We start from the raw sequence: 11,848 nt of genomic DNA on the forward strand, positions 1-11,848 counted from the left end.
TATAATACTTATAATACTAATTTCTTGTACATTAAAGGCGCTCTTTAAAAAAAAGATGTCATATGTGTGTTAATCTAGTCGTGCTTGTTGGAGACTTAAACTCTGGCTCTCTTAATTCATTGCTTTTCCTGTCTGATTCAAGCAACCCGTCCCATGCTCTAATGGCACTAGGGGAAAAGGAGCATACGTATGAATTTCAATGACTTTTGACTTTTAGGATTCGTCAATTTTATAGCAAAATATCTGAACAAACTCAATATGCTGTAATAATCTTTAATTTTTGTTTCTTTGGGTAAGCTTTTGACTGTGTGTAGGGCAATGTCTTGAGGGGCGTGACTTCCGATTCGGTGTTGTGTCGTGACGGTTAGGCGGAGGAGAAGCGATCAATTATGTATGTATTATGAGATATGTCATTGAAAATAGTTTGTGATTGTCAGAGCTTGCCTCCCTCCCCCATCAACTCTACTCGATCGAGATTAACAATAATCTATACCGAGATTTTTGTCTTGTGTGAAAACGCAAGTTCCAGGGTACTTTTGTTAGATAGTTTAGTCAAAATTTAATTCATAGGATCGAGATTCTTATCTAGATTATTATATTTAACCTAATTAATAATAATGCTTTCTGTGTCACAAATAAGCTGACCAATGGCATACTCCTTGAGTTTGGTGGCCAAGTTCAGTTACGTCACTAGACTAGCATGGCGGGAGTAGACGTGTGATATTACTCTGACGCATGTTTATTCAACCGAGACCAATCGTCATAGAGGCCTGAACAGAGACCTGTAACTTCGCAACTCGTGGCTTTTAGGAAACCAAGAGTTCGTTTTTTGTTCTGTTTTGTTGGGGTTTTTTTTGTTTTGTTGTTGTTGTTGTTGTTTTACAAAGCTTATATCATCTAACTCTTGGTAAAATGTTTGAAGATGGGTTTTTATTTTACTCATTTCCCATTCTCGTATCAAGTGTAAACTTTGCACAATTATTCATTGAACCTGACAAAACATGAATCAAAGTCGAAGAGCTTATCGAGTTTAACATGCCAACTCTTGTCTTTTATAACAAGACACATGTAATCTCTTATCTTTGTGGTGGGTCATTTGCCATATAATCATAATCTCATCAAAAAAATCCATTGATTTGCCATATAATAGCTATAATAATTTAATTTATAGATAACATCACAAGCATAAACACTAGAGCTAAAATGACAAACTAATCTAAAAATAGTTTTAAACATGTAGGTCTTAATGTTTTTCTTGAATGTAGTGTAGCAGCTTGTCTGTCTGAGACCAATGGGGAGTGAGTTCCAAACCTTTGGGCCGTGCACTGAAAAAGCTCGCAAACCGTAGCTTTTGAAGGAGAAACGTGGCACCGCTAGAAGCGTTGAGTCCATTGAGGGGCTCTCTGGGGGGACATATGGAGTGATCAGTTCTCTAAGGTACAAGGGCATTTCTTTATAATAGATACACTGATGACAATCATAATCTCACCATAAAATCCATTGATTAAAAAGTATCCAATCAGGCGAAAGCCATTGTGTGTGTGTTCGCAAGTGTGTTGAGTAGATAAGTTATTTAGTGCATGAATACCAAGTCTGTAAGATGACTAAGTATCGAAGTATCGTGACTAAAACAATGCACTTGAAGCGTAGTGTGTGTACTAAAGCAGTGCAAACACATACACAAGACAACGCTCACACATAAACACAAACGCACTATGATTAACATTTGACCTTTTTGGCCACGACAATATTTAATAACTGAAATTCTAAGTTTCAATCATAAATTCCAATCTGTGGTCCAGTCAGTAGCAGACACAAAATGTCGGTGTGGATTTGTTTCAGTCTTTTCGGTAAAGATTTAAATTTCTAGAACTCGTTTTAAGTTTCTGTAGCAATTTAAAAAAAAAAAATTTTCTTTAGATAATTAACATTTTCACTTTGTGTGTAAAAATAAAGAGCGCGGTCTCTTTGTGTCAGGATTTTACCATCACAAAAGAGATACAAGACACCGATAGCAAAGACAAACAGACACAAACACTCTTTTCTTCCCCTGGCAATCAAATCATTAAATAAGAACAATCTGGTATAAACTTTGTCACGTGTAAATTATGAGTGAGTCTGGTGTGAATGTACACTTTGGTTTCTTATAGTTATAATGTTTTTTGTTTGGTGTAATGCACAAATTGTAAGACAAATTTCCTTACGGATAATAAAGATTATTATTATTATTATTATGTTAGAAATGAACGAGTAGTCATTCTCTGGCGCTGCCAGGGTCGAGTTTCGCTAAAGAGAAACAAAATTCAACGTAGTCCCTTTAACAGTTTCCACTGAGGAATTTTCTGGTGATGTGGCAGGTCTGCAGCAGTACCGCCCTCTGACAGGCAACGAAGATGTTCCTAGGAATGTTAAGGGCCTTGAGGGTGTCTGTGAGGTCAGTTGTTATTATCCCCTCGGTTGATATAACAATGGGGTATATTGTTATTTTGGACAATTTCCATAGACGCTTAATCTCCAAGCCTAGGTTCCCATATTTTCTTTGTTTTTCTATCTCAGTTTTTCTTAAATTATGAGACAGTGGTACGGCGATATCGATAATGGTAGCGGTTTTTTCTTTTTTATCGATGAGCAGCAGATCCGGGCGATTGAAATCTACCGTTTTGTCGGTCAGAATAGGCCTATCCCAGTACAGCAGATGTTCAGTAGACTCGAGAACCTCTTGCGGAGAGTATTTATAATAAGGGGGAGTGTCCTTACCGATCAATTTGTACGTCAAAGCCAGGTGTTGGTGTATTAACTTTGCAACTTGGTTATGGCGACCTAGGTAGGCTGATTCTGATAGGGCTGGACATCCTGCCATAATGTGTTCAATCGACTCGCCCACATTTCCACATTTTCGGCATTTGTTATTATTATTATTATTATTATTAAGTGGGCCTACTATTGACAGACACAATATAATAAGCCGACTCATTTCTTATGCACTGTTTTGTTTACACTGCTTGAAGTTTGATACTCAAGGCCGTATGTAGACTTGAGAACACCTCAACTATTTGAGATATGGGGCCCCTTACAAATCCATCCCACCCACTGGGTACGCACATCAGACATCTTTTCATTTACTTTTTTTTAATGATTGAAAATATCCGTGGAACATTGTTAGGGTCTCCCAAGAAAGTGGCCCGGGGGGTGGGGAAAAAAATTACGTTGCCTTTAGGCAAATCTAGTGCTGTTTGTTTTGAATTTGTTTTTATTGTGTAAGAGATTGAGGTGTTTGTTGTTTTGTTTTGTTTTCTACAGGGGGGAGAGGGAATGTTTGCTACAAGAAACGACTTCTTTCAATATCTTCTCATTCCATCACTTAACAGTTTACCTCAATTAACTCCACCAGACTTGTAGTGCTGTCACCTTAGTCAACTTTTTTGAAAATAGGACACTTTCTTAACAATAGGCCTATCCAAACTGACCTTGATTAACTTGATTTCACTTTAACCTCATTTTTTTTTTTGTTTTTTAGTTTTAGTTCTATCTTATCTCCAAGGAGAATATATTACAACTTTAAATTGTCACGAATTTGTTAGAAACATTGAACTGTGTGTTCTAATGCCACGCTAAAAATATAATCATCGAAGAATTATTATTCTTAGTGTAAACAACCAAGATCTAAATGAAGTACTTCTTTTTCTAGCCAGATTTTGCTGCTGAGCTGTAAGCTCTTTTGAATACTGTGCTAAGGAAAAAACAGTGTGTTTATCTCTTCAGTTGTTCAGCACTGCCGTACAGAATTGTTACCGTAGTTATGTTTGGCTGTAGTGATAGTAGGGTCTGTCCAGGGGCGTAGCTAGGAATTTTCAATCGTTTGGGGACCCGGGGTCTTGACCTCTTTGAAGCCCCCTGCATTTTGCGTAATATTTAATTTTTAATGTAAAAAAACTCTCATTTGGGTCCCCCCCTCAAGTGGTGGCCCGGGGGGATTTTCATATTCTCCCCCCTCCTTCCCCCACCCTAGCTACGCCACTGGGTCTGGCTCAGTTGGATTAAAAAGGGACATTCAAATAGGATAGAATTCACAATTTTTTGTAAGGGTGGGCGTAGAGACTACAGAGGGGTTTGTGAGAGCGATTTATTCTGTTAAGGTGAGGGTTAGGGTTAGGTTACTAAAATAGATGATTGTAGATTGCCCTTTGTGTTTGGAAATTGATACTATCCAAAAAAGAGTATACATTTTAATTTAGACATTTACAGTGTCGCCAAACTAAATGTACACATGTCACACTGCCATAAATGTATATGTGTCATGCTGTCACATAAGTAAATACTCATGTGTGACACTGTCACGTTACTGAACGTTCACTTTGTTACAGGAATCTAGACATAACTATGGCTTCCTTCAGTCGCAAACGACAATGTATCATCACATCGAAATGAGATAAATGCGTGGGTATTGGGTGTGGTCAGAAAGGTGTCGCTCACACAGCAGTTCCTTTATCTCCACGCCAGTTCCGCTCCAGTTTGGGATCAGCGGCATCGCAGACGGTAGCACTTTGTGCTGCAAGCTGCCTAAGGGTCACCTACTCCTGGTTTTTCCTTTTGACTCCCGAAGCCTTTCCAATGTTTGGGTATAGCTGCAAGGCTGGCGAGCCGCTCATGCCCGAAGCTTACTGTTATAGACTTCTACTAAATTTATAAGTATCACGTTAGAATTACATAAAACAGAGAGACTAAACTATACGTGGTGAATTCTTATGAATTACGTTCCATTAAAATAGATTAGCTTCTGAACCGAGGGGTCCCGCGTTCAAATCCTGGTGAAGACTGAGAGTTTTAATTTCGGGATTTTAAGGGCGCCTCTGAGTCCATTCAGTTCTAATGAGTACCAGAGAATAGTTGAGGAAAAGTTAATGCGGTTGGTCGATATGCCAGCCACATGACACCCTCGTTAACTGTGGTCCACAGAAATATATGACTTTTACATCCTAGATCTCTAAGTCTGAGAGGGTAAGTTTACTTTACCTACATGTTACCGGTAATGGTAACGTCCATTGATTACTAGGGCTTCATTTACCTCCAGGACATTGCATAGGATAATATGAAATTAACTTTTATTAAGTTGAATTCTTTTTAAATGGAATAGTCAAGTGCATACATATGAGATTTATTATTTAGTTTAACCTTTTATCTTTACCTATCCCTTAGACCTTTTGTTGACCGTTTTTCTCCATTCCGCTGTCTTTTGCCTTAGAATCTCTTTCAATGGCAGACCTGTTCATTATTTTATGTTGTCCTCCCATCGCTTTCTCTGTCTGCCTCTTCTTTTTTTTCCTGCTGCTGTTCCCTGAAGAAAGGTCTTTGCGAACCCCGTAGATCTTGTAATGTGGCCATAGACTTTAAGCTTGCGTGTTTTGTTTTACGATAGTTAGCAGGTCATCACGGGGTCCAATCGCTGCAGTAACCCTGTCTTTAATCTTGGTTTGAGATTTATAATATAATGCAAGGAATCAATTAGTTATCTAAGTAATGTATATATCTCTATTAGTTTATGTCTTAGTATTACTATTGCTTAGTGTTACGTGCGCATCTTAGTGTGAATGTGAAATGGTGCGATTGCGTGTTAAAAGGGAAAAACGACCGCAATGGAGGATATGAACAAGAAAGTGTTTTCAGTGTTAACAAAGATTAAAGTATTTATAAACTGTGATTTGTCGTTTTCATGTCTAAAGAGTCTCATCCAATATAAAGACGTAACAAGTGGCGCCCAACGCAAAGGTAAAACCTACGTAGTCCTTTATACACAGTTGATCTCCTGTCAACAGACAGTAGAGATATCATATTATATAGTCTAGATCTAGTGACAGGATACTATTCAATTTGATTAATATTAATAGAAAATGGCGGACAAGGCTGAGGTAGCGGCGTTGAAAGAAGAGGGAAGGTTGTTGGAGCTGGAAGGGGCAGAACTAAGAAAGTACGTACAAGAAAGGTTGATGGAGAGGGAGAGATTAGCAATGGAAAGAGAAAAAGAAAAGGAGAGATTAGCGATGGAAAGAGAAAAAGAAAAGGAGAGATTAGCGATGGAAAGAGAAAAAGAAAAGGAGAGATTAGACATGGAGGACAAAAGAGAAAGAGAAAAAGAAAAGGAAAGATTAGACAGGGAGGACAAAAGAGAAAGAGAAAAGATAGCCATTGAAAAGGAGAAGAAAAACGAATTAGTCGCCATTGAAAGAGAAAGATTAGCGTTTGAAAAAGAGACAGCAGAGAAAAAGTTAAAAACAGACCAAGAAAAGAGATTGATAAAAGAAAGAGTGACTCTACAGGGAATAAACTGGCAAAATATAAAGGTTTGATATTCAAAGAAGACAAAATGGACATAGACATTTTTTTGAAGAAGTTCGAAATAGAAATGAGAGAATTGGAATACCCTGAAGACAAATGGACATTCTTATTGTCGAGATCATTTACAGCGGAGGTGCCTTCAAAAATATGTATGAACCAGGGTAACTACAGCATTGTGAAAGAACAACTACTTCGAACTTTCGGGAAAACAGAAGCTTTCTATCGCCAACAGTTTGTTAATTGTGAGATAGAACCAGAGGATGACCCGCAGACCTTCTTGGACAAAATGAGCAGCCATTTCGATAACTGGATAGAAACTGCTGAGGTAGAAAAAACCTTTGACAGTCTTAAGACATTTCTCATGCTGGACAAAGTAATGTACGAGTGTCAGGAGGAATTAAAAATATTTCTGTTGGAGAGGAAACCGAAATCCATAGAAGACATAGTAAGACTGACAAGGGCTTATAAAGTGGCTCATCCCGAGAAGAAATTATCTAGAGGCAGTGATATAGAAGAAATAGTTGCCTTTAACAGAACATGTGAGACACAGAATAACTCTCACAGAACAAGGGAGACACAGGATAGACAGTATAGAAGTGGTACATATGAAAGACAAAATGATAGCCGCAACGGAAGATATCAAGGAAACAGACAGGAAAGAAAGGACTGGGAGAAAGGTAGAATAGAGCAAGGCTTATCATTGTCATCTGATACTGGAACATTGGAGATTTTTCAGACATTCGTAGGGAACAAGGCAGCCAAGACCATCAGGGATACAGGGAGCACTATTATTGGAGTGAATAAGGATTTAGTGGAAGACCATGAATATACAGGCGAATCTAGGAAGTGTGTTATGTTTAATGGGAATATTGTACAATTACCGATTGCTAAAGTTAGTATAGACACACCGTACTTTAAGGGGACAGTGGAAGCTTGTGTTGTAGATCAGGGTGAGATAGATTTAATTATTGGGAATATTCATGGGGTGAAAATATGTTCAGTAAGGGAGATTGAGAATTGGAAGAAATATTATAGGATAAAGTTTACGCGAGGTAGAAATGGGGATGTGGAAGAAGACATAAGATCTCATACATCAGATGACATGGGTAGCAGAGAGCACGAGAAGAAAGAATTAACAGATAAGGTAGAAAGCAATGCAATAGGAATGGGTCCAAATCAAAGTAAAGTAAGGCAATCAGTGGTACAGGGAAAGCGATTTAAACCAACATATAGACGTACAAGTCCATACCTCTTATGCTTTAATTGTGGGAGAAGGGGGCATATTAGAAGACAGTGTCAACAGTTAATTAGAATTAAGGAATCAAGGTACAATAGTGGAGAGGCGTATACGAGAAAAGAGAGGGATATTAGCAGCCTAGAAAACAGTACAGCTAGATCATTCGGTAGTAGGATCACAATGGGACATCATTGCAAAGGAGGGAAGCGGAAAGGATGGCATGTCAATAATGTTAGAATTATATAGATATGATTAGAAAAGGTAGGACTGATGGACACTAATTATTGTTCTATTCTACAATGAATAAATATATGTGTAATGAAGTAAATATTGTTGTTACATATACATATAGGTTAAGGATACTACATTATAGAAGTTTGTAAAGGCTACATAGGAAATGTAAAAGAGTATAAATACTGGAAAGTAGATACGTAGATGTTGCACAATGTATTTAATTATGTGTGGTTCTGTTGGATTATAATTATTCTATTAAAATTACATTTGTAAGAAAATTATCGAAATGATGTGGTAGAAATACATAAAAAGAAACGTCAAGACTGGAATTATTATATAGGCCTGATGATACTAAGACGTAAATAGCATTGGATTAAAGCTATGGTAGCCTATGAGGAGTGTTGTTAGTTATAAACTGGGTCATGTTGTTGAGGCTACAATATACATGGAGCAAGATAGACCTTGTTTGTTAACTATTTGATTGCGACTGGAATGATGGTGTTTGTACAGGCATAAAATTATGAGTGGGGAGTTGTATTAATAGAAATATGATTACTTAAAGATATATGTTAACAGAAGTGGTTTCAATTGCTCATAATAACAGTTATTATTGTGATGAATATAATTGTTATTCTATGTTGGAATTGTATTGGTATTAACATGACATTGTGTTTGAGTTTGTTTAGTTATTACATTATGGTTTTATACGTTACCGATTTTTTTTTAACTTGGAATAGTCTGATAATATATTCAGTGATTTGTATTTTGGACGTTCGATGTACATCGAACTTGTTAAACAGGGGGGGTGTTACGTGCGCATCTTAGTGTGAATGTGAAATGGTGCGATTGCGTGTTAAAAGGGAAAAACGACCGCAATGGAGGATATGAACAAGAAAGTGTTTTCAGTGTTAACAAAGATTAAAGTATTTATAAACTGTGATTTGTCGTTTTCATGTCTAAAGAGTCTCATCCAATATAAAGACGTAACACTTAGCATGATCTACTGAACAAAACGCTTGGATAAAAAGTTTCTTTAAAATGTATATATGTGTATAATTTATGAGATACTATTTTCTAAATATTAAATTTTAATTGCTTCTTTAGTGTTGGCTACTCAGAGCTTTGAGATTAATGATCATCACTTGTCAGATGTGGACATAGAGTTTCTACACAGCTTACCGAGTGTAAGAGCAGGGGCTCGCCTCCCTGGCTTCAAGTATCTGTACCTCGAGCCCGGAAGTCATCTGACCACTGTTCTAAATCACAACCACAGCCAGCTGGAGATTGCGGGTTCACCTCGCACTTCCCAGCATGCCCTTGATGTGGCAGCAGACATAATTGTAAAGATGACCAGACACATGCCGCCCAGTATGTTCCAGACTTTGACCAAAGGGAAAGTTGGGCTCTTTACAGCTGTGGAAAAAATGACCATCTACCCAGAATACACTCACATCGCTAATGGGAATTGTGGGACGTCATGCGCAGGTAATTGATAAATTATGAGGTTGATTTCATTTTTGCTTGCCCGACCAGAATTTCAGAAGTAACACAGTAGCGTGTTATTGAATCGCATAAGGATTGCGGAAATCAATGCAATAAAACTGTCACTGGGTTATGACTGCTGTCTAATTACGTCTAATAGTTTTAAGTTTCGTATGTTAACATTTTTCTTGAGTTTTTTTAACTGTCGTGGGCGTAGTCAGAGTGGTCACCTAGTCGTGTGATATGCTTTAACCCTAACCTGGATTGTCGACTCGGTGGTCCTGGGTTCGAAGCTCATCCTACCGTCCTGTGGGAGGTTTGGGTTATTTCTGAAGAAACATTAGAAACATGTAAAACAACGTAACAAACAACCGCCATGTGGTTACAACTGTTGTCATGACAACAGATGCATCATTCGCACGACAAAATAGTTTTCAGACACTTTTTTTTCTTTCCGTTCTCAATATTACATTGGAGAGTTCAGATGATTAGACCAATATCTTGGATGAACTGCGAAATGGTTTTCAGATCAGGGAGCATCTCCATATGGTTTTCTTGTTATATTGTTGTTTTGAGGCCAGTGTCTTGTTTGAGGCCTCTCGGTGGAGAATGCAGTTTTGAACGACATGGTCGGCATTCTCTGGTGACACTCCACAGGGGAGAATTTCAGTAGTCCCAATTTTCAGCTTCCGAAACATATGTCTCAGACTTTGTGCTGAGACTAAAAATTAGACGTCAGTGGGCGTGTCCTTGTCAACCAATGGTCTCCGACACTTGATTGTCACAAATAAATTCCCATGAAACATGTTCATCGTGTCATTAAAAATTCATTCCCGAAACTTACGGAATTATTTAACTATTTTTGTTTGTCCAAAAGTAACAGTAAGAGATTTGTTTGTCCAAAAGTGAAAGTAACAGATTTATGTGTCCAAAAGTGAAAGTAAGAGATTTGTTTGTCCAAAAGTGAAAGTAACAGATTTATGTGTCCAAAAGTGAAAGTAACAGATTTGTTTGTCCAAAAGTGAAAGTAATAGATTTGTTTGTCCAAAAGTAACAGTAACTGAATTTTTTTCAGCAGACTTGGCCTACTTTTGGGGTATTTTTTTTTCCTGCTGATTTTGCGATTTCCCTAAATTTTTTTTTAAAGTTATTAGATCTAGACATATATATAAGTATGAGTAAGCCATGGCCATATTTTTTTTAATCATTTAGAACCGTGTTAAAGTATTATTGTATTTCTTAAATATTAAGATTACTTCCTGCTATCTAATACTGTGTAATCGTACTTAAGCCTTGAATTGAGGCTATAAGAAACTATTAGAACTATCAATTTTTTTTTTGGTGTGTTTTTGTTTGTTTATTTATTTTCAGATTTTATTCCGTTTGTAGATTTATTTATTTTTTTGACCATCTTCAGGCAACTGTTCTCACACATGCGCAGCTGATGGAAGAAAATATGAAAGTATCATGGGTCTGACTAATTCCAGATCCGTTGTTCTAGACGACATAGTCCTGTGTTCAGCACACGATCCATACCATCACGTGGACAACGTGCTGGTCCATGAGTTTGGACACCTGGTCCACTTCTACGCCACCACACCCGCCATCAAGACGCAGATCTTGAGCGCCTACAACACCTCCAAGCTGCACGCCACCTGGCCGCTCAACACTTACGGTATGAGAAACGCGCATGAATACTGGGCCACGGCCACGCAGATCTTCTTCGGGGCTCTCCACGTGAAGGGGGGCATGAACCAGTGCGGTGCTACCTTCTGCAACGGATTTCAGCAGTCCAGGGATCACCTCAGGTCACTAGACCCAGCCGTGTTCAACATCTTGTCACATGTATACACCAATAATAACCCGTCTTTAAACCCAGGCTTTTCCATCTGCCCAGCTGGTACTGTGGTAGTTGGTTAGCAAAGCAACATATCTCTTGTGTTTTACGCGTAATAAATAGTCGTCAATGTCAAGGTTGTTTTAATTGTAGAACCTATAAAAAGAATATTTACACGTAATAAACAGTCGTCAATGTCAAGGTTGTTTTAATTGTAGAACCAATAAAAAGAATATTTACACGTAATAAACAGTCGTCAATGTCAAGGTTGTTTTAATTGTAGAACCAATAAAAAGAATATTTACACGTAATAAACAGTCGTCAATGTCAAGGTTGTTTTAATTGTAGAACCTATAAAAAGAATATTTACACGTAATAAATAGTCGTCAATGTCAAGGTTGTTTTAATTGTACAACCAATGAAAAGAATATTTACATTTCAACGTAAATCTACAAAAGTACTAAAAATAAATAGCCAAGGGAGTTAAAGGGAGTTCATTAGATTTTTTTTTTTGAGAATATCACCTGTTCAAAATGTTTATATATATATATATATATATATATATATATATATATATATATATATATATATATATATATATATATATATATATATATATATATGAACATCACAGACAATCAAGTGAATGTAGGGAGTGTTGCATCTGGATATGTTTTAAGCTTCAATGTTAAATACTCTATGAGATCTATGTATGTCTGTAGTAT

At 37.3% G+C, this 11,848-nt stretch overlaps 1 protein-coding gene across 1 annotated transcript; it reads left to right on the plus strand.

Moving 5' to 3' along the window:
- Positions 1-1,688: 1,688 nt before the first annotated feature.
- LOC129921991 (uncharacterized) lies at positions 1,689-11,438 on the plus strand. The gene is made up of 3 exons (XM_056005660.1): positions 1,689-1,850; positions 8,909-9,289; positions 10,704-11,438. Exons 1-3 carry the CDS (start codon positions 1,820-1,822, stop codon positions 11,204-11,206), a joined length of 915 nt encoding a protein of 304 aa, XP_055861635.1. The 5' UTR covers positions 1,689-1,819; the 3' UTR covers positions 11,207-11,438.
- The last annotated feature ends 410 nt before the right edge of the window (positions 11,439-11,848 follow it).

This window comes from Biomphalaria glabrata, chromosome 12, assembly GCF_947242115.1.
Source record: "Biomphalaria glabrata chromosome 12, xgBioGlab47.1, whole genome shotgun sequence".
Classification (NCBI taxonomy): Eukaryota; Metazoa; Mollusca; class Gastropoda; family Planorbidae; genus Biomphalaria; species Biomphalaria glabrata.

Excerpts from the sequence above, each read along its gene's own strand:
- LOC129921991 (XM_056005660.1), top strand. The coding sequence starts at position 1,820 with ATGTCGGTGTGGATTTGTTTCAGTCTTTTCG. Across the intron at positions 1,851-8,908 it reads GATTTGTTTCAGTCTTTTCG|TGTTGGCTACTCAGAGCTTT; the intron begins GTAAAGATTTAA and ends TTGCTTCTTTAG. Across the intron at positions 9,290-10,703 it reads TTGTGGGACGTCATGCGCAG|GCAACTGTTCTCACACATGC; the intron begins GTAATTGATAAA and ends GACCATCTTCAG.